This window comes from Protopterus annectens, chromosome 13.part0, assembly GCF_019279795.1.
Source record: "Protopterus annectens isolate FY-2018-M chromosome 13.part0, PAN1.0, whole genome shotgun sequence".
Taxonomy (NCBI): Eukaryota; Metazoa; Chordata; order Ceratodontiformes; family Protopteridae; genus Protopterus; species Protopterus annectens.
This window is the reverse complement of record NC_056747.1, coordinates 153,243,816-153,270,407: the sequence shown is the minus strand read 5'-3', so window position 1 is coordinate 153,270,407 and position 26,592 is coordinate 153,243,816. Positions and strand designations below refer to the sequence as shown.

At 22.2% G+C, this 26,592-nt stretch overlaps 1 protein-coding gene across 2 annotated transcripts in view; it reads right to left on the bottom strand.

Annotated features, from left to right (window-relative positions):
• SIN3B (SIN3 transcription regulator family member B) overlaps nucleotides 1-26,592 on the bottom strand; it is a 1,843,877-nt gene that overhangs the window by 169,809 nt on the left and 1,647,476 nt on the right. For both annotated transcript variants that reach the window (XM_044090740.1, XM_044090739.1), the window contains one exon: nucleotides 16,206-16,298. In XM_044090740.1, the coding sequence (XP_043946675.1) occupies nucleotides 16,206-16,298 (93 nt within the window). The remainder of the gene's footprint in view (nucleotides 1-16,205; nucleotides 16,299-26,592) is intronic.

Genomic DNA, 26,592 nt, shown 5'->3' with positions numbered 1-26,592 from the left:
AATAAATATTAATAATTTTATTAGTTTTAAGCCGCTATAAATTCATTTTTTATTTATCAAAGGTGCTTTGTAAATTTGGTTTTAGGCGTTTATTTTTTCATAAAAATATATAAAATATTGCTTTTTATTTAATTATATAATTTAATAAAACAAAATATATATTATATATATATATATATTAATATATATATACATATTTTTAATTTTTAATTTTTTTTATTTTTAAAATTTTTATATAAAATATAAAAACCAAAATATATTAAAATTTTATATAATTTTTCATCAACATATATAAAGTATAATATACTAATTTTAAAGATATTAAAATATATTTAATTTTTTAATATTTTTAAAAATGTATTTTTATATATAATATAAAACACAAAAAATAAAAATATATAAAATCAAAACATATAATAATATAATAATAATATAAATTAAAATATATTTTTTATATTATATTTAAAATTTTCATTTTAATTTTATTTTTATATTTTTTATATATAAAGTTTTTTTATATATTAAAGTGTGTGGTTTTTAAAATTTTATATATTATATGTGTTGTATAATTATAAAGTATATTTATGTGTGTTGTTAAAATTGTTTGTGTGTGTGTAAAATTTTAAAAATAATGCGTATATATATATAAAATTTTATATTTTAAATAAAATTGAAAATATATATGTTTTTTATAAAACTATGTTCCCCCCCCTGTTTTTTATATAATGCATCTTTAAAAAATTTTATTTTAAAACAAAAATATTGTTTATGTATTATACATGTTTTTATATTATTATGCTAAAATTAAAGTGTTTTGTTATTATTTTAAAATATTATTCTTTTGTTAAAATTATATGTGTTTTTCTTTTATTTTGTATATGCATATATTATTGTAATATATATATATAAAAATTAAAAACATATATATGTATATAATACATATATATATATATAATAATAATTTTGCTGCAAAATTTTAAAAATTAAAAATTTTATTATATGTATGTATACATATATATATTTTTATAACAATGTATATTTAAAATTAAATATGTAATAATATATGTAATATTCATGTATTTTATGGTATGTGTAAAAATAAAATATAATAAAATATTTTATATGTTTTGTTAAAAATAAAATTTCATGTTTTTAAAATTTTACATTAAAATAATAAAATATAAAATATGCAAAAATATATTAAAATAAAATATACAACATATTATGTTTTATATATAAAGTAATATATATGTGCATTTTATATATTTTTAATATGTTTTATATAAAAATAATATAAAATTTTGTTTTCATACATATTATTATAATGTTTTTATGTTTTTGTAAAATATATGTAAAAATAATGTTTTATATATATTATATACAAAAATATATTTTAAAATTTTTATATAAAACATATATTTTTTGTATATACATATAAAATTAAAATACATATACAAAACATACATATGTATAATATGAATATATATATATGTTTTTATAAAAATTTTATTTTGTTTTACATATATAAAATAATGAAAATTTCATAAAATATATATATAAAATATATAATGTATATAAAATACAAAATATATATATATATGTATACATACATATACATATATATTTATGCATATAAAACATTTATATTATATTATATGTTATATATATATAAATATATATGTAAAAATCATATATATATATATAATATATATATATATACATATAAAACATAAAAATTAAATATATTTTAAAATATTTTAAATATATTTTAAAATACATATATATATTATATGTGCAAAAAATACATATATATTATATTTTATATATATAATATATATATGTGTTTCATAAAATTTTAAAATATATATATGTTTTTATATAATTTTATGTTTATTATATTAAAATTTTGTATTATAATAATATATATATTCATATATACATTCATAATATAATATATATATAAAATTATATTAATTTCATAATATTATATATATATGTGCATATAAAATTTTAATTATATTATGTGCATATAAAAATATGTATTATGTTATATGTATGTATATTGTTTAAAATTAAAAATATATATGTGGGATTAAAAATGCATTTTATATATATTTTAATAATATATATATGTTTTATTTGCATATCATAATAATATGTATATATATTTTAAAAATTATTATATATTATAATGTGTATATTTTATGTGTTATATAAATGTATTAAATATTATTATTAAAATATGTTTTATATTTTGTACAATAATATTTTTGTATATATATATATTATATATAATATGATATATATATATATATGTGTTAATAATATATATTATATTATATTAATATATAATATATATATATATATATATATTATATAATTTTCATATATATATTTTTAATTTTTTTTATTTTTTTTACATAATTTTATATATGGGATATAATTTTTTTTGTATTTTATAATTAAAAATTATATGTTAAAATATGTTTTATATATATTTTATATAAAATTATATTATATAATACAAAATGTATATATATATGTATTGTGAATTTTAATAATAAATAAAAATATTTTTAAAAATTCTTTTTAATAAAATATATATATATGTTATGCATATCATACATATAATATTTTATTTTAAAATATTATATAATACAACAAAATATTATATATATGTTTTTAAAATATTTTTAAAACATATATTATATTTTATATATATTTATACAAAAATAATTTTGTATATTTTATATATTAATATATATGTATATTTTATATGTAAAATATATATACATATATTATATATTATATATAAAATATATATGTAATAAAAATACATTTTAAAAATATATAAAATTTTATTATTTTTATGTGTTTTATTTTTGTATTATATAAAATAAAAATGTATATATATTTTGGTTTTTGTAAAATATAAAAATATGTGTACATTTATATATGTTTTGTGTGTGTGTGTTGTTATTAAAATTATTTATATATGTGTGTGTGTGTTTTTGTGTGTGTTTTAAAAAAATTTAAAAATAAAGTATGTGTGTAAAATTTTAAATATATATAATTTTATATATATTTGTTATATTATTATGTTTTATATATTTAAAATAAAATGTTTATATAAAATTTTTATATATATGTATAAAATATATATATTTTATATATATAAAAATATATATATATATATATATTATATAAAAATATATATATATATATGAAAATATATATATATATGATATATCATAATATTATTTATATATATATTATATGATATGCAAAACAAAATTTTATATTTATATACATTAAAATAAAGTTTTATTATTACATATATATATAATAATATATATATATATGTATATATAAAAATAAAATATATAAAATTTTATATATATAAAATATTTTAATTATATATATATATATATGTTTTATATATACATATATATATATATATATAAAATATATAATATATATATATTATATATTCAATAATTAAAATATATATATATTATATATTACAAAATATATATTTTATGTTTTAAAATATGTGTTGCTATATTAAAAATATAAAATATATATAAAAAATATATGTTTTATATAAAATAAAATATATATATGTTTTTTATAATGCAAAAATAAAATTTTTGTATGTGTTTTATAATAATAATAATTTATTTTATTATATAACATTTTTATATGTATTATAATATTCATATATGTATGTATATTTTAAAATTATATTTATACATATAAAAATAATATGTATATTATGTATAAAAATATTATAAAACATTAATTATAAAAATATAATATGATAATTAAAAATATATATAATTTTGTATATATTATTAATATGTGCAAAATATATATTTTATATGTATATGTTAAAGTATAAAATTTTTATATATTATGTAAAAATATATATAAAAATGTATATAAAAATAAAATTATTATAATATGTCCTATATATATATATATATATAAAATATTTTTGTTTATTTTTAATGTATATTAAAATGTTGGGATTTTTTGTATATATATAATAAAAATTTTTGTATTGTTTTGTTATATAATAAATTTTATGTGTTTTATATAATGTATATAATATTAAAATATATAATCCCTAAAGTTTATGTTTTTAAAAAATATTAAAACATATATTATGTTTTATGTAATAAAATAAAAATTTTTAAAAATGTATATGTATATAAAAAATTTTATAAAATATTACATATATATATATATATATATATATATATAATTTTATAATATAATATATATATAATGTAAAAAAAAATAATATATATAATATATACAAAATATTATATTATATATTACATAACATATATATTATATATATATATATTATATAATATATATATATTAAAAAATGTATTTTATGTATTATATGTTTTATATAAAATATTAAAACATTAAAATTATATTTTAAAATTTTATACATACAAAGATTTAAAATTTTATATTATTTCATAAAAATATATTTATATTATATTATATATATATAATAATAATAATTATAAAATAAAATTTTATAAAAACATTTTATACATATATTATATTATATTATATATAATATAATATATTATATTATATATATATATATATATATATCATATACAAATAAAATTAAAATACAAAATATGATAAACATATATATTTTATATTAATATATAATTTATACATATATATATGTAATGTTTTAATTTTTATAAAATGTATTTTCATATATATTTTTATATTACATTTTTTGTATATTATATTTTATGTATTTAAAAATATTTTATATAAAAATATTATATATTGTATTTCATAATTTTCATATTAAAATATGTATTATATTTTATTTTAATGCAAAATAAATACAAAATTTCATGTAAAAATTTTGTATTATATAAAATTTTACATATAATTTTATATAATATTTTAAAATATTTATATGTATTTTTAAAATATTGTATTTTGTAAAATTATGTGTAATATGTATTTAAAATATTGTTTTTTATATATATGTATATATTTTAATACATATAATATTTTATTATTGTATATATTTTATTTTTGTATTGTGTTGTCCCTATATTATATATATATGTGTATTTTTATATTTGTCATAATATTATTGTATTTTATATATTTTATTTTATATATATATACATATAAAAATGTGTGTGTTTTTTATATATAAATAATATATTTTATTATGTTATTATACATATAATAAAATAATTATATATTATAATATTTTCAATATAATTTTAATTTTATATGTATGCAATTTGTATATATAATATATTTTTTATATATTTTATTTTTTGTTTATACATGTATATGTTTTGAATCATTTTGTATGTTTATATATATACAATAATATATATATGTTAAAATATATATATAAATAAATATACATTTTATTTTTATATATATATATGTATTTTATATTTTTAAAATATATTTTCGTTATGTTTTACAAAATTATGATATAAAATATGTATTTTACATGGATTAAAATGTAATTTTATATGTAATATTAATGTTTTAAAATTTTATGTATATATATATATATATATATATATATATATATATATATTAAAATACATATAAAAATGTATATATATAATTTTATATATATACATAATGTATATATAAAATTTTATATATATAAAATATATATATTTTATATACACATAATATATATTTTTATATAAAATTATACATAATATATATTTTATAATATATATGCAATAATATATATATCATTAAAATATAACACATAATATATACATATAAAATATATATATATATATATTATAATATACACATAATATACATAATATATAAAAATATATATATATATATTATATATAAATAAAAATATATATACATTTTAATAATTTTTGTGTATATTTATATGTGTATATGTATGTATTTATATAAAAATTTTATTATATTATAATATTATTAATGTTATATATATATAATATTATATATGTATCATTTTTATTGGGATAAAAATATATGTATATATATTCTGTTATTATATATATATGTTAAAACATATTTGTAAAATATTAATATATAATATATATAATAATCTTTTATATATGAAAAATAATAATATATATAAAATATTAATTTTATATATATACTATATATATATATATAGGTATATAAAACATAAAAAGCATTATTATATTTATGTTGCTATTATTAAAAAGAAACTTAAAAATGTTTTAAGGAAACATATATATTATATATGTAATCAAAAAAATATGTATATGGTTTGTATATGTTATATATAAAAATAAAATTAAAAAAATATGGTTAAAAAAATATATATATTTTTTTATATGCCCCTTTTATATAATATATAAAAATAATTGCAATATATATATGACCAAAGGGATAAAAATTTTAAAATTAACCCTAAAATATTATGTTATTTTAAAACTATGTATGAAAATAACATATTATTAATTAAATATATATAGGAAAATGAAAATATATATATGCAGTGGGCATATAAATTAAATTTTAAAAGTCATTAAAAATTTTAAAAAATACATATATATTTTAATAATATAAAGTTTTTACATATATATATAAAATATAATATAAAATATATATTACAAAATATTATAATATATATATTTTAACCCTATAAAATATTAAAAATAATAATATATGCAAAATATATATTTCCATATATATATATTTTATTACCAAAGTAAAAAATAAATTTTTACATATTTTGTATATTTTTTAAAATTTTTTATATATATAATATATATATATATATATATATGAAAATATATATATATATATATAATATATTTTTAATATACAAAATATATATATATATATGTATACATACATATAATATATAAAAATATATATATGTTTTAAAGCATATATTATATAATATGTATATTATAATATATATATATATATATATATTAAATAATTTTATACATAAAATAATTAAAATATATATATATATATATATACACATATATAATATAATATATATACAAATATATACATATATATATATATATATATATATATATATATATAAATAATATAATACAAAATATATAAAATATATATATATATATATAAAATTATAAAATAATATACAATTATATACATATACAAAATTTTTATATATATAAATTATATATATGTATTATATACAAAATATACATGTTTTATATTTATAATATATATATATGTAATATTATCAATTATAATATATTATATATATTATATTTTACAAAATTTGTATATATAATAATTTAAAGTATAATTATATAATAATATATATGTTTATAATATATAAAATTTTATGTTATTAATTATATATTCATAATAAATATATATGTATTATATATATATAGTTTTTATCAATACTTTTATATTAAAGTATGAAATTAATATATTGGTAAAATTTTTGGAAATAATTAAACAAAATAGATAATGTTTTGGGGGGATTTTTATAAAGGAAACCCAAATTTAAAAAATTTAAAGGAAAAAGACATATGATTGGGAGAATGATGTAACCCCCAAAAAAATATGGGTATTGAAATTGTTATTGTATTATAATTTTACATTAATGTTAAATAAATATATTAAATATCCCCTAATTTTGTATTATATATGAAATTTTATTTTTTAATTGGGGGAAAAAAATTTAAAAATTAACATAAAACACCTTAGAAAACACATAATTATTTTAAAGATTAACAAATACCCCTAATTTCATTTTTAAATTTCTAATGTAAAATAATATTTAATTGAAAAATATATAAAATTAAGATGGAATCCTTTTGAAGAGATGAAGGGGAATAAGAAAACCCAAATTAAATGTTAAAATTTTAAAGTTACAACTAAAAAATTTACATATAATTTGGGAAATGTTACAATAAAACCTTTGTTTTATAACAATTTTTCTTTAGTCCCAAAAGTATATTGGGGGTTTTATTACCCAAAACATATATATTTTTAACCCTTAATATTTAAATGCAATATTAAAATCATTTCATTTGTTATAATTCATTGTTACCCAAAAAAATCAACGTATAAATAAAAGTTCTTTTAAAATTGTTATTTTGTTTTTAACAGTTAATTTTCAAGTAAAATATATATATATATATAATTTTATATATATATATATTTTGTATAAAAATATAAAATATTTTATATAAAATTTTAATTAAAAATTTTATAAAAATTATATTACAAATATATATAAAATATATATATTATATATATACAAATTTTATTTTACAAACACATATATTTTATTTTTTATAAAATTTTATGACTATTTTATTATTGTTATTAATATATTTTGTTATATAAAATGAAATATTGTAATATTATGTTATGTGTTTTTGTAAAAATAAAAATAAAATATATATATAATATGCCAAAGTCTATATATATGTTGTATATTTTATATATTATTTAAAATTAAAATATTATTTTTTACATCATAAATATAATTTTATAAAATATTAATATATATATGTATATATTTTGCATATAAATTTTTAAAATCATATATGTTTTTTTTGTATATGTATATTATTATTACATATATCATAAAATTATTGTAAAAATTTATATATATATTATATTTATTTATTAAAAATGTAAAATTATATATATTATTATATATATATATATTAATTTTATCATATAATTTTATATCATATCATTATATATGTATATATTATTACAAAAATTTTATTTGTATATATATAATATGTATATACACAAAAAATTTTAAAATATATATATTATGTTTCAAAAATAAAATATATATATTGTTATAAAAATATATATATTTAAAATTTTATTATATATTAAAAAAATATATGTATATGTATATTTATCCAAAATTATATATTAATATATAATTTGCAAAGTATATGTTTATATATATGTATTTTTATATTAATATATATATATGTTTCATATATTTGATATGATATATAAAAATATATATATGTATATATATGTGAAAAATTTATATATATATATAAAATATATAAAATTTTTATATATATGTTTTATATTATATTATATTTATTAAAATATTATATATATTATATATATATAAAATATATTGTTATGTATAATATTATTAAAGTTTTTTATGTTTTGTATATATGTATATATAATTATATTATTATATATATTATATGTATGTTATATATTATAATATTAAAATATATATATATATTATATATTTTGACAAAATTTTATTTAATATTATATATATGTGTATTTTGTAAACAATTTTATGTATATGTATATTTTTATATATATTATGTTTATTTGTTATATACACAAAAATTTTTATTATTATATGTTAAAATAAAATTTTAAAATATATTAAAATATGACATATATATATTTTAAAAATTATATAATTTTAAATAAAATATTAAAATAAAATAATATATATATAACATATAATACATATGCATAAAATAATAAAATGAAAATGTGTATATTAAAATTTTATAAAACATATATATATATTATATATATATATTTAATATGCATATATATAATATATAATATATATTTATATGTAAAATACATATATATAAATAATAAAATATATATAATATATATAATATGAAAATTTTAATATACATATATATAATAACATAAAATATATGTATATTATATATATACATATATGTTAATACATATACATATATATACATATCATATATATAATATATATATATATATTTTTTATATAATATAATTTATATATACATATATTATATATGTTTTTCTTTTTTTTTTTATAATTTTTATATTGTTAAAATATGTTATGTATTTTGTATGTATAAAATATATATTGTATTAAAAATATTTTATGTATATAAAATATGTTTTATAAAATTATATATATATGTAAAAATTTTATGTTATATATATATATTTTATAAAAACCCCAAATATAGTTTTTGTGTGTAAAAAATTTTTTATTAAAAATGTTGCATATTTTGTATATATAAAAAATATATATATATGTTACATATAACATTATATATATTATGTATATGATATACAATATTATTATAATTTTATACATTATATATATATATATATTAAAATATAAAATATAATTTTATATATGTTTTTATATACAAAATTAAAATAAAATATATAATGTATATATATTTATATTTTATAAAATAATGTTTTATTTTATATTTTTAATATTATGTATAAAATATATATATTTTATATATATAAAAATATAAAGTTTTTAAAATATTTTAAAAATATACATATGTATATTTTTATTAAAGTGTATAATTTTATATGTTTTTGCATATTAAAATATATATATTTTATCCCCTTTTATAAAATATATATTTTAAAATATATGTTATATATGTTAAAAATTTGATATGTTGATATATTTATAAAAATATATTGTATATGATATATAAAATATATATATTATGTATATAAAATTTTAAAATATATATATTATATATATGTATAAAAATTTTATATATAATATAAATATATATATTATATATATATATGCATATTATATATATTTTTTATATATATATGCATATATATATAATATATATATTATGCATGTATAAAATTAAAATGTATATTTTATATAAAATATGTTTATTTTATGTGTGTATATAAAATATATATATATAAAATATATATATAAAATAAAATATTTTTATATTTTATTTTTATATTACAATATATGATTATTATTATATACAATATTAATATTATATATATATATGTATGTAAAATCATATTAATATATTTTATATGTATATACATGATATATTTTTATATATAATTTTATAAATATATACAAAATATTTTATTTTATATTTTTATAAAATTTTAAAATTTTTATTATACATTTTATTTTTAATTTTTAATAATATATATATGTATGGTTTTATACATATTTTAAAATATTTTGTTTTATAATATATTTTTAATAATATTTTTATATAGATTTTATATATATATATATATAAATATATAATATATATATATATATATATTTTAATATTTTAATAAAAATATTTTAAAATATATAAATATATAATTAAAAAATACATATATATAAAAATTATTATTTTAAAAATATATAAAAATTTTATTTTTTGCATACATGTTTTATATAAATAAAAAATTATTATATATATTTTGCATTTTAAAATATAAAAAATGTATGTATGTTATATGTTTCAAAACATATATATATATGGTATATTACACAAAGTATTATGTAAAATATATGTATATAATTTTATTTCATTTTAAAATGTATTTTGTATATATATTAAAATTTATATGTAAATATTTTATGATATATATATATTAAATTTTAAAATATATATATTTTATAATTTTATATTTTATTTTTATTAAAATATATATAATATATATTTTTATATTTTATATATTTTATATATAATATATTTTATATAAAATATATTTTATATATATATGTATATTTTAAAGTTTTATGTAATATATATATAAAATATACATTAAAATTTTATATGTATATATGTTTCATATATATTATAATATTTTAAAACACATATATATATATAAATTATATATATATATACATATATATTTTTATATATATATATATAAAATAAATACAATGTTTTATATTTATATAATATATAATTTTATATAATATAAAATACAAAATATAAAAATATTTTATTTTACATATACAACATATATAAAATTATATGTATATTTAATATATGTTATGTATTTTAAAATATATACAAAGTATATATATAAAATGTTTTTAAAGTTTTTATACATATATATGTATATATAAAATTAAAATATACATATTTATATGTAATACATATATAAAATATATATATCATAACATATATTAAAATATGTATTTATATGTATATATGAAAATGTAAAATAATTTTATGCATTTATTATACATTATGTAAAATTAAAATTTTATATATAACCCTGTATATTAATTTTACAAAACATTATATGTAATATATAATATATTTTATACATTAATGTAAAATACAAAATAATATATATATGTAAAATACATATATATATATAATATAATATATTATAAATATATGTATATAAAATATATATATATAATTTTGTAACATATATTTTATATATTTTATACATTAAATATTATATATATATACAATATATAATATATAATAATATAAAATTTTTATTATATATTTTAATATATATAAAAATATATATTAAAATATTATATTATAATAATATGATGTTTTGTATATATAAAATATTTTATATATATTATATAATATATATATAATATATATACATTTTATATATATATTGTAATATATATTTATGCATATAAATATATGTATATTTTATACAATTATATGTTATATAAATAATATATAATGTACATTATGTTTTTGTATATGTAAACATTTTTTTGTTTTTTATTGTATATATATATATATAATTTTATTTTCAATATACATGTTTTAAAGTATAAATTATGTATATGTATATATGTTTTTATAAATTATATTTATTGTCATTTTATTTTTTTGTTATATACATTGTTATGTATTACATTTTTATTTTTTATATATTATAAACCAAAATTTTTTATATTCATATTTTTTTTTTTTTTACATATTTTTTTTATTTTTTAATATATTATTATATTATATTTTATATAATTCATTTTATTTATTATATTATTTAATTATATTATATATATATGTATATAATATATATTAATATCAAAAATATATATAAATTATAATATATATATATGCCCCACACAATATTATAAATTTTATTATTTTATATGTATATAATAATATATTTTATATATAATATATATATATATATAAAAAAAACACACAAAAAAAAAAAAACAGTAAAAATTTGATTACAAATTAATATTGTAATGGGGGTTTTTTTCCCCAATGTTAAAAATTTATAAAACAATTATTATGTTTGCATTTTCATATAAAATGGACTATGTAAAAACATGGATTAAAAGAAAACCCACAAAATTAAAAGTTACAAAAAATAAGGATTGTTTTATGTTATATACAAAGGTAAATGTTAAAATACATATTTTTTATGTTTTTCCCTTTTAATTTTATCCAATTAATGGGGTAAGGTTGTTTGGTGTGTAAAAAAAATAAAGTACAATGTGGGTTTTTGTGGTAAACCCAAAAATAGGGAATTTGGTAATCAGAATTTATATTGATGCCCCCTTGGGGGGTGGGTGGAAAAAGAAACATAGAAAATATTAGACACGGGGGAATTAAATTGCCCTAACCCCTTGAAAATACAAAAATAATGGGGTTAACAGCAAATAAACATTGCTTAGCATTTGTTTTAAAGTTTATTAAACAAAGAAATTTTATAGAAAAGAAAAATCCTGGATAATAAAGAAAAAATAAATAAAGCCATTTTTAACATTTCAATTTCAAATTTTACATGAACTTTTTTAAAATTTTATTAACTTTTTAAAAAATTACAAAAAAAAAAAAAAAAAAAAAATAAAAAAAACAAAAAAAAAAAAAAAAAAAAAAAAAAAAAAAAAAAAAAAAAAAAAAAAAAAAAAAAAAAAAAAAAAAAAAAACAAAAAAAAAAAAAAAAAAAAAAAAAAAAAAAAAAAAAAAAAAAAAAAAAAAAAAAAAAAAAAAAAAAAAAAAAAAAAAAAAAAAAAAAAAAAAAAAAAAAAAAAAAAAAAAAAAAAAAAAAAAAAAAAAAAAAAAAAAAAAAAAAAAAAAAAAAAAAAAAAAAAAAAAAAAAAAAAAAAAAAAAAAAAAAAAAAAAAAAAAAAAAAAAAAAAAATTTTTTTTTTTTTTTTTTTTTTTTTTTTTTTTTTTTTTTTTTTTTTTTTTTTTTTTTTTTTTTTTTTTTTTTTTTTTTTTTTTTTTTTTTTTTTTTTTTTTTTTTTTTTTTTTTTTTTTTTTTTTTTTTTTTTTTTTTTTTTTTTTTTTTTTTTTTTTTTTTTTTTTTTTTTTTTTTTTTTTTTTTTTTTTTTTTTTTTTTTTTTTTTTTTTTTTTTTTTTTTTTTTTTTTTTTTTTTTTTTTTTTTTTTTTTTTTTTTTTTTTTTTTTTTTTTTTTTTTTTTTTTTTTTTTTTTTTTTTTTTTTTTTTTTTTTTTAAAACCAATCCCCTTTGGGGGGAAAAAAAAACCCAAAAAATTGAAAAACTTCCTTTGGAATTGGAAAAAAAATTAATTTAAAAAAACAAAATTTGATTTTTAAGGTTAAAAAACTTTTGGGTCCTTTAAAAAAAAAAGAAAATTTTAACTTTAAAAAATGTAAAAAAATTTCTAAAAAATATATATATATATACCGCCTTATATATATGCACACACACACACATATATATATATATATATATATATATATGCACACACACACATATATATATATATATATATATATATATATATGCACACACCACACATACACATATACACACACACACACACACACACACACACACACACACACACACACACACACACACACACACAATAATTCGCATCAAATTCTCTCAGCATTCCACAAAGTCTAATGATTGTAAGTGAAGTGGCCTTATTTTCCACACCATGTTCAATCAATTTATAACTGACAATCCTCGACTGGTATGCTTCTGTCATCTTTCGAGTATCCAATATGGACTACTGATCCAAATATCATGGAGTCTAAGAAAAATTCCTTCACAAAATTAAACCAGACTTCAGCAGGAGAAACATGGAAGGATGTGATTATATGTTACTACTTACAATGGAACATAAATGCATTAAAAGTCAGCAGTATTTTGCTACTGATCTTTCTCCAGTTATCAATTTTATCCAATTCAGGGATGCAGGGGATAAGGATCCTGTTCTGGCACACAAATAGTGCTAAACAGAAAAACTAATGCTGGACAGGATGTGAGTTTACTGATGGACAAACATACACCACCAAACTATAGGTAATTTGGATAATCAGCAATTTACCTATTGCATGCCCTTGGGATGTGGGTGGAAAAAGAAACACTCAGCAAAATGATCTAGACACAAGGTGGACATTCAAACTGTGCACAGTAGGACCCCATCTGAGAAATGACAAGGAGAATCAAGTGGTGTGAGGCAGCAGCAACACTAAACACTGTGCTGCTCAGCATTCTGTTAATGTTTAGTTAAACAAAGCAAATTTTATAGCAAGGAGAAAAACTCCTGGATGAAGTAAAGACAATGAGAGGGTAAAGCCATTCTTTAACAGTCTTCAGCTTCACTGACATGTAACTTTTTGTTAATATTTAGCTGAATAAAACAATCTTTGTAGCAAGATGAAAAACTCTTGGATGAATTATAGACAATGATAAGGTAAAGCTGTCCTTTAACAGAATTCAACTTTACATGTAACATCTAGGAATTTACTTTTCAACAATGTAAACAATTTAGTTGGAAAAATACTCCTAACAACCACATAAACTTGAAGGCAACTGTTTTGCACTCTGCCTTAAGCTGCCTGCTGATAATTATCCCCCTCCATGGCCTATCAGTCCATTCCTTTCTTATCACTGAGATAAGGGTCACCCAGGAGGGCCCATCATTCAGACTGATATTAGGGTGGTTTGAAGTTTTCTTCTTTTTAATTTCCACCTACTGTATCACATGCACCCAGCAAGGTATAAAGGAGGGGCATGCAGTGGGATGACAGAAGAGGACATCCCCTCACTTTCCACAACTGGCATTCCTCAAGCCACCACTGCCCCACTCCCCGAGGTACAAATGGTGAACTTCCTAGTCTCCACCAGGATATTATCACTACCTATTGTGCCACAAATGCATACAACCCTTCCCTCCCTCCTGGAAGAGGCATGTGAGCCATGCCCCTTCACTCCTACCCCAGACTGCCTAACACCTCAATCGCACGGTGTAGGGGATTAACAGTCAAACCTTAGAAGAGAATTTGTGCCATACGCCATGGAGACAGGCTAAAATTTAACGGCAATGTAAATGAAACTGACAATCATTACAATATACAAAAGAATAGGAAAGCTAGAAAATGCAACAAACTACTGCTATCTGCTGGACTAAAAAGTAATGATGATAATTATGATGGACTCCTTACCTGAACATCAACTGGATCATCCAGCTGTGGTTCCTCTGTATCCAGCAGCTCCACTGTCATAGTTACCTGGCCCTTAGTCTGGATGAACATAACCTGCAAAAAGAAAAGAATCATGATTAATGCATAACCTCCAAGCATAAACATGTTTATGCATGGACTCTGCAGAGCCGAACATTTGCATGAATGCAGATGGTATACTGCAGAGACTTCTGCATGGCCTTCAAGGAAACATCAGTAAAAATGTATGTGGAGCACAGATGCATACTGCAGTCACAGTCTCCTGCCATTCTGCAACAATCTCAGAATGGTTATTAGTGAAACTTTCTGGTGTTAATCTAAACCACTTTCAGTACTTCTACAACATCATAAATTCAAAATCAACATAGGAAAACAATATTTTCATTAATTAAACATTTTTGTGATAGAATAAAATAGCTAAATAACAGCTTCTACCACTATTTGGTTACACATCTCTCAAGAAATGTTTCCATACTTTCGTTATCCAGTGCACATTTCTAACCTTACTGGTGCATTTTCTGAAAGGAAAATAATAATGGAGTTCTTACCATATCAGCTGATCGCACTTCTTGATGGGTGCTGCAGTGGAGTTCAAGCTGGCAAAACCCACACTGTAGTGGTGTTTAGCACCAGGAAAGCTATGGAGAAGAGCTGCTGAGGGGTAGGGAAGTTCTCAAAGGGGGTGGGGACCTGCAAACTGGCCAAATGCCTAACACCTGACTCTTGCTACAGAATAAAAGGGCTAACTCAGAGTCTCTGGCAGGAACAAATGTCCAGGTCCTGTGTCCCCAGAAAGTGTGGACCAACTGGGGTGTCAGTAGTGGAGCCACTAAGCAAGGTCCTGGGAGGGGGTAAAAAAAAAAAAAAAAAAAAAAAAAACAGTGCTCCCACTCCAACAAGCCCCCAGCAAAGAGGAAATGCACATCTGAATGAAAATCCCACTTTTCCCCAAAAGATGCTTTGCACCCCCCTCCCGCTCCACCTTATCATACCCCTATTCCCAACCTTGTACATTACTTGAGAAAAACTCTTTCCATAAGACTGCCTTGATGGAAGACTGAGAATCACAATGCATACATCAGTACACATTCACACAGCACTAAATCTATCCCCTTACCTAGCTCTTACTCTAACCCTTAACCCACAAACACGTGCACATACGTCCATGTGTAATGTACAAACCTTTCTTACCACACTTACTTTAACCACACACACGCACAACATTTCATCTAAACACATTTGATAACTCCAGTGCTCACCGAAAGCTTGTTTTAGCAAAATGCATTTTCAACAAATTTCCAATTGTAACTCATATATAAATATATGTACTTATGTATGTTTGTGTATATAGCTACCTGCTTTACATTTTTATTGACCATTTCTTTGGTTAAAGTGTAGTGTAGGGTAGGTTGTAGGTAGTTCGAACAACAGATTGTAAGATTGGTATTTTAGTTGACGGTATTTTTCTGATAAAGTTAAGCTGCTGTACATCAGAGGCAAGACTGTGTGTGCAACTGTGTGAGGATTAGGGTTAGGTAAGGGGATAGAGGTTTGTATATTGTATATAATGGTTAGTGTTAGAGTAAGGGTTAGGTAAAAGGTTAGATTTAGTACAAGTATTTGCAGGTTACGGCTATAGTAAGGGTTAGGTAACAGGTTAAATTTAATATTTTGTATGCATGTGCTTTTAAGTGTTTGAGTTTTCTTGTGTAGTCATTTTGTTACAGTAAGAGTTTTTTTTCTAAGCTAAGGTGTACATTTAGGGGTGGGCAGGGTTAAGCTTAGATAAGCATGTATTACTAAGGTGGGGGGTGTAGCACTCCACCTTAGTAATGCAAGTTAAGCCTAACTCCATCCAGAATTTTGTAGGAGAAATGTAGGCAGGATGTCAAGATGGTCAGAGTGGGATAATGAAGATTCGACATCATGGTAACTTGCTAACTTCTGTGTCACGTTATCCCTTCATCTAACTTGATTAATAAGAGAGAATCCCGAGATACTTTATCTTCCTGAATGGCATCTTGACAGGATACCTTTGAGGATAGTGGAACCAAAGGTTGATCTGGATAGTATATCCAGCATGTAGTGCTTGATCAAGATATGCACTTCTGACCATGTTGCTGCAGTACAAATATCACCAACTGAGAAATTTTTGGAACAGGACATGGAAATTTCTACTGACCTTGTAAAATGCATCTTCGGTTTTGACAAGGCCTTGCTGCTGATGGAATAAAGGTGCATAATGCAATTCAATATCCACCTGGACAGAGTAAGCTTTAAAACCTTGGAATCAAGGTAGGAGACAGAGTTGGGTGTCTCTGTGGTGGTCTACAATGTAGGCAAAAGTGTAGCAGTCCATGAAGATTTAAAGAGTAAAACAAAAACTTGCCTCTACTGATGTGGTTAGGAAAAAAACAATGGAATGTGACTAGTCTGATTCAAGGCTAATTTGGAATCTACCACAGGCAAAAAGGGGTTAGCTCTGACAAAACTAGATATGTGTGTGTGTGTGTGTGTGTGTATATGTTGGGGGGGGGGGGGCTACAGTAAAAGGTAAATAATTCAGAAATTCTTGTGGCAGATGTGATTGCAGTCAGGAACAAGGTTTTCCAAGAGAGATACTTTAAGATGCAGAAAGCAACATGTTTGAAAAAAAGTGGAGCTGAAAACGGGTTCAGACCTTGCTGTACTGCCAAAGAGAAACTCCTTCCCATTTACTATTGTACAACTTTCAAGTTGTGTCGTCCTGAGAGGCAGAGAGAATCTGAATAACCCTGGAGTAAAAAGACAAATTCATAGGCAGTGAAGAAATCATATTGTGAGATTTAAAGAACATTTGCATTTTCCATCACCATATGATATTTATCAATTGCAGCTGATTCTTCATACACTCTTGCTTGCTACTGTTTTCACTCGCATTGTACTTGTTTCTTGTCTTTGCTTAAGTGGACATTTTCTCCCCGGGCCTCCGATGAAAACGGACCTGTGTCCAATTGTAATTTCCCAGTAAACAAATGTAAATAAATAAATTAGTTCATATGAAGCTTCCTGGATGGGTGACAGCAGATCTAGAAAGGAATAAAACAGCCAGGGCTGCTTCTTGAAGTGAGGCCACAGCAAGGGAAACGAAATGTGCTGGGGCCATAACTGAGGCCTTGCACAAGGAAGCCTCCTACATTAAATCCATCATGACAGGAAGAACAGGGACTTCTTAAATGACTATAGGAGGCCAAAGATGGACCAGAGTTGTCCCTGGATGGAGGAAGTTGGGCAAAATAGCCGCTATACTTGGGAACTAGTTAAGGAAGCAAAGAGGGCGCAGCAAGGCTGGCCCCAGTAGCAAAAAGTCATCTGCATTACTAATGAAATGAGGGACCACTTATGAGGCATCAAAATGCAATGCAGTCCATAAGAATTAGTGAATACATGTGAAAGGATAGTGTCAACAATTTCTTACTTTAAAACTCTCTTCCTCCAGTTTGTTTTCACCTTTACATGGGATATTTCATTGGCATATACTTAACATAAGACTTTTCTGTGAATTACCTTTACTCAAACTAAACTAGGCAGTGCAATTAACTCAGTATGCTATTACAGGGGGGATTGGGCAACTAATTAACTGGATATATTCTAGATTACAAAAGAAATTGCAAGTTGATAACTGGACTCTCCTTTTTAAGGTATTCGTTATCTTGTTTACTTGGGAGAAGTATGTAACACTCTGGAGATACTGTCTGAGACAGCCTGGAAGGGAAACAACTGGGTGGGGCTTTAAACTTAAGGAGGCATAAAAGACAAATGGTGATTAGCTGAGGTTCCAATAAGATAACAGTAGTAATGGTTAGTTTGCTCTACCCCTGACTACATACCCGAATCTGAGAAGGTAGTTGGGGGGCTAGAACCAGGAGTTCGTAATTGGCAGCTACAGACAGACATAGGAAGCACTGCAGTACAGATATCAAGAGGAAGGGGAAAGGAGGTGGGACAGCAAACAAATACATAATTTAAACAATTTTAATAATTCTGTTCTTATAGCTGAATTTCATCTTTATTTGGGGCATGTTACTAATATTTATTCAACAAAAGCTTTAAAAAATGTTAGGCTATTTGCATTGTTACTTTTACTTGATTTCATTGGGGCAGAACTATTATATATATTCATTATCCTGTTGACTTGGGGAATTATGAAAGAGGGAGGCATTTTTAAGTCAGACAGGAAGAGAAACATTCAGGGGAGGAGTTTAATAAGTTGAGGCATAAAAAGCAAAGTGAACATCACATGGGTCCCAAGAAAAGAAGAATAGTAACTTATAGCTCTATTTTTCCCCCGACTGCATGCTCAAATCTGAATATGCAGAAGTACTACATTACTGGTGTAGAACCATGAGAGGCAGGAATCATCTTAAGACTGCTATATATGGTCAATATAGATATAGGAAGTACTCCAATGCAGATGAAAGATGGAATCAATCAAGGACAGGAGAAAAGAGGCAGAAGAGCAAAAAACTTATCACTTAAGCAAATTTAAAGTATATGACAAGCAAAAGTGATATGCAATGTGAATCGAGAAACAAATGGAGAGTGAATATTGTTGTTGTTATTGTGTCTTTCGGCATTTTCCGGTTAGGGGTCGCCACAGCGGAACTCCAGTCCGCTAATGATTGGCAGCAGATTTTTACGTGTCGAGTTGCCAGCCCTGACGCACAACCTTCCAACGAAGGTACGCCCATTCACACGTCTACACACAGAAGACGCTCTAGCTGAGAATCGAACAGGACAACATCTTACTGTGAGGCGACAACGCTACCACAGCACCACCACCACAGTCTAAGCATCCCAAACTAAAATTTTAGGAAATAATTTTTTATTAAGCCTGGACAGTAAAACAGAGATGAGGTGGGAATGAAAGAACAACAGTCTGCACTATGTATAGGTACATTAATAAGGTTAAGTAGCAAGAGACTCTTCAGTTTGATTCTCGGCTGGAGCATCTTCTGTGTGGAGTCTGCATGTCCTCCCTGTGGTCAAATGAACTTTAAAGACATGCAGGTAGGTGTGTGCGTGTGCCTTCTTTTAAGGTTGGGCGCCAGGCTGGCAACTCAACATCATAAAAATCCACTGCCAATCATTAGTGGACCAGTGATCTGTTGTGGTGACCCCCAACTGGGAAAAGCCGAAAGACTTTTAGGCCATGGTGGTGCAGAGGTTAGCATTGTCGCCTCACAGCAAGTGGCTCTTTGGTTCGATTCTCGGCTGGATTGCCTTCTGTGCCGAGTCTGCATATCCTCCCCGTGGTCGAGTGAACTTTAAAGACATGCAGGTAGGTGTGTGCGTGATTGGGTGTACCTTCTTTGAAGGTTGGGCGCCGGACTGGCAACTCGACACCGTAAAAATCCACTGCCAATAATAAGTGGACCTGTGATCCAATATGGCTAACCCTAACCGGGAAACGCCGAAAGACATTACTTATTACCAGCAGAAGGGAGTGTACTTATGTCTGAGGCACTGTATTTCCTGGTTAGGGATGGAATAATTGACTAACAATGATTTCTGTTCTGTTTCAACTAAGTGTTAGCTCGAACGATGAAAAGTATAAGTACTTACATGTGTATAAAGTTAAGGGTTGTTTTGAAAGGTGAGAAGGGGGTTAATACAGATTTGGCATTTAGTTTATCTCACTTGTTTAAAGGTTCAAAGAATAACCAACACAAAATTCTGAATCAACAACACAATGCAGACTACCTCCTTAGAAAGGAGATGGAAAACCTGGAACCGATTTTTTTTAGAAAGGGACCAAATATTAACACAGGAATTACAGTAATATAGCCTAGAAGTATGGGTGTGTATATATATATATATATATATATATATATATATATATATATATATATATACTACCTTAGAATGGAAATGGTCTAACTAATACAATAAAGTCAGAGATTGGAGATAAATGTTGGGAGAACTGATCATCTACTTTATGATATGCTAATGCAGTGTACTATTACTCAAGCATTTCAGACCTTTTTTCAGAGTATATGAGTCGATTATACCAGTAGTATGTGGTATCCCTAAGGTACACAAGTGTATACAACCCCACTAAGACCTAGAGTGGCAGCTTCAGGGTCAAAAACACATCTTCTAACCACATACATAGATAGAAAATTGAAAAGTTTTTATGAAAATTCCCTTACATGATAAAAGATTCCTGGGCATTTCTTGGGAACATTAAACAGGAATAAAACGCTATTTTTGTGACAACTGATGTAACAGATTTGTTTTCAGTTATTCCTCATTATTCCTCTACCAGAGCAGATCCTTCACTCTAGTTTTCCCTGTATATTATCTTTTGTTTAGTTTCTTCCTACATATCTTTAGCTGCCATAACAGAAGTCTTTTTAATCCATACTATTAAATATATCATCTTATCACATCCCTATAAACATGGGTATTGTTGAACCAATTTGTATGTGCATATATAATTTACAGCTATAACCTTTGATTTATCTTCATTAACTTTGTAAGCTGAAAAGATCTGAAACTGTTTCAAAATGTTCTACAACAGTAAAATGTCATTTTCTGGATTTATCAAGTACAAAATAATACCATCTGTGAATAAATCCGATTTTCTTGATTACCATACCAACTACATTCTTGAACTTCTGAGTCCCTTATTTTTTGCCAATGGCTCTAAACACAAGGCAAACAATGAAGGGGAAAGAGGTCACCCCTACCCTTGTTCCTCTGTTCAAACACAATTTATCAGAGGGGAACCTTCCCACTTCAATTCCTGCCTCAAATCCTTCATATATCCTCTTAATTACCCTTATTATTTTATCAGGGAATAAAAATGGTTCCTTGTCCCACTCGTAAAATCCCAGCTTAGTCTGTTGAATGCTTTCTCTACATCAAGACACTCCACCAACAGTTATATTGTCTTATATTCTACTTCCCTATTGATGATCATTGTTCTATTATTTTTTAAGTGACTTTATTGGATTATCACTTGTGACATATTCAAATGAAAATTTACATAAAGTAATCAAACCATATTAACAAGTTCAAACTTACCAACATTTATACACCACAGATACTGTTCTATACAGTCCAATCAAGCCAACATTACATAAAAATTGGTCAATTCCTGCCTTCTCTCAAACCTCATTCCTTCTCCAAAACACTTTTGCATGTATTGTTACTACAATTCCCATTTTTTATGTAATTTACTCCTACCTATTTCTAAAGGTCCCCCTTCCTGTTATTTTATCTCTATTACAATATTCAGTACTTCAGGAATGGTTTGGCTTAGCCTTTGAGTTCCATTTTCTAGTACTTTTTGTCAGGCACCAGAATTAAATTTAACAAGGCCTTACTATGTCTAGGCAATTCAGATCCTGTATCCTTGTTCAAAAAATAACTTCCGTAGCTGTACTCATTTGCTTGCCAAGTATTCCTGACAAACTACAATGTAAGGAATTTTTGAAGTCTGTCAAATCATTACACTCAGAGATTATATGGTCCCAGGTACCTCTTTCTTCCCCATTACACTTCTGACATTTGTCATCTGAGTCAGCTTGGGGTACTAAAGTACCTATGCAAACAATTCCAGGCAAAAATCCTAAATCTTCTAAATTGTGCTGCAAGTTTTGGAGCCATACATGTGTCCTTTCATGGTTTATTTGTGAACTGCATACCTAATCTCTCTTCTCAATCTTTTCTGAGCTCCTCTGATTGAGTCCTATAGTTATTGTGCAATATTTTATATTTCCTACTAACTATCCCTTTTTAACAGCTGCTTCTGTTCTAGATTTAACTCAAAACTTAACTAGTGCAAATCTTTCATTTATGATTCCCCTATCTCCTTCTCTTTGTTTATACTCAGATATCAATCTCTGATAGGGAAGGCAATTTCTAGCCTGCAGTCCAAATGTGTTCTTGGGCGCTTCCCATTCTATTACCTTTCCCGCTCCAATTTTTTCTTCCCAATACCTTGGTTCCTTTACAAGCTTCCTCTTCTAAATTCTAGTCCTCTTGCCTAATCTCTGTACTCCTAATTGCAGTCATCCCTATCAGCAGAATTGCCTTTCTCCATTCTTCTGCTGGCTCAGCTCTTAATATACTTTCTGCTACTTTGTGAATAAAATATTCTGTATAGCTATTAAACTCCATAAGGAAATGTGCAGAAAATCCCACTCTTTCCTCATTTCTTGAATTACCCTCACTTCGTCATCCTCATCATCATCCCTTTCCATTTTGAAATGCAGCCTTCTGATTGTTTTATGTAGAATAGCCTTAACTGTGTAGCTCAGAAATATCCCTTCAAATCAGGTAATCCTAAACTTCCTTGTTCTACTGGAAGGATCGGTTTATATCACTTGACTCTTTCCCTCTTCCCCTCCCAAAAAAACCCTTCAACTCTTTATTAATTACTATCCACAACTTTGCCTCTGGTTGATAAAATATGCCCGACCTGTGTATAAAACTAAAGGGACTAAAACATTTTTATTTGTTGTATCTCGCTACCCATACCCACAGGCAACAGCTTCTAGTGTCTCAGTTTTTGTATTAACTTTTTAGTCTCTTTCCATATATCCTTAGCTGCCACAACAGAATCCACTGTAACCCATAACTCCTAAATACTTCATTTTATCATGTCCTCATAAATATAGGTATTGCTGAGCCAATTCATGTGTGAGTACATAGTTTACAGCTATAGCTTTTGTTTTATTTTTATTAAATTAATATCCTGAAAAAACTCGGAAAGTTTTCAGAAAGTTTCACAACACTGAGATGTCCTTTTCTTCTTCTAGCAAGTACGAAATATCATCATTTGCAAATAAAGCCAACTTTTCTTGAATACCACATACCAATTATATCCTTGAATTGCTGAATCCCTTATTTTATTTGCCAATGGTTCTAAATATAACACAAAGAGGAAAGATGACACCCCTGCCTTGTTCCTCTGTTCAGACACAACTTCAGTGAGGAATCGTCCCACTTTGTTTTTTTCCTCCAATCCCTCATATAACCTCCTAATTAGCTTTATTGTTGTATCAGGAATGCAAATGCTTCCATTGCCCTACTCATAAAATCCCACGTGAAGACCCACCCAACAGAGGTACTTTATTAGATTCTGCTTCCCTCTGGATCATCACTGTCATGTTAATGTCGACAAATGATTGCCCCCCACCCCCCCTGCACAAAATCACAGTGTCCATATATATCAATTTTGACAATACCTTTGTGTAAAACTGAAATGGGTCTACATGAAAAGGAGTCCAACAGGTCTTTAACCATTTGGGGCAATACAACCACCACAGCCTTCTTCCAAGATGATGGTGCTTCCCCTCCTTTTAAATTACTATTAAACAAATTCTTCCAAATCTTTATCACTTTCTTCACTCCTGATTTCCAGACTTCTACACAAATACCATCTGTTTCTGCAGACTTCCCTGACTGATTATGCCTCACCATTTTCCTCCCATCTCTTCCCATCTTAAATTATCTCTTAAGCCTCATCTTCCACTTACGGAAAGAAAATCTTGACAGTAAATGAAAGGACAATCCCATGAACATCTGAGATCTTAAATAACCACAGAATTCTTTTTCTTACTGGATGAAGAAATATTTAGCTGGGTGATGCACCGAAGGGATAAAGAAATGTTTTTACCTCTGCTGATTGAGAATGAATTCCAAAAGTCTGTGGCCTTTTGGCCCAGTCACCACGAAAATTCTCCAAAATTATAGAAAAACTCTGTAAAGTATATAACATGTTTTATTAAAAAAAAGTTCATCTGATAACGCCAATCTTATAGAGTAGTAAAGTGTTCTGAAGGGTTATTTTTTCTGTAACGTGAGGAAGCAAAGTGAACCACATTAAAAGAGGGGTTTTATATAAACGGGATGAGGAGGATGATTATAGTACAACCAGTGTTTTGATGCCTCAATGAATTCATACTATGTTTACTAATGAGGCAAAACACTTAACATGCTGATTACCATGACAGCACTAAAATATGGATTATGCTAAGCTATGAGTGAAAAGAAAAAGCATGTGTTTGATAAAGGAAGTTGAATTTAAGATTGTTACGATTCAGATTTGAAAAAAAGACACAAACTTGACAGGTAAAAGGAGAATTTGTCATAATGGGACAAAGGAACAGTTTTACATATTTGCCATTTGAGATTTGTTAAACAATGAAATAAAGTCAATAAACTGAAGATACAAAAAGTTTAAGCATGGGGTTACATGGTGACTGTTTCAGAAGAGAACACAAGTAAAAACTGACATGAAATAAAAGTACAGAGGAAAGAAAACATCTGATAATGAAGTGACAAAATACAGAAAACCTAGAGCATGTTGAGAGACTTT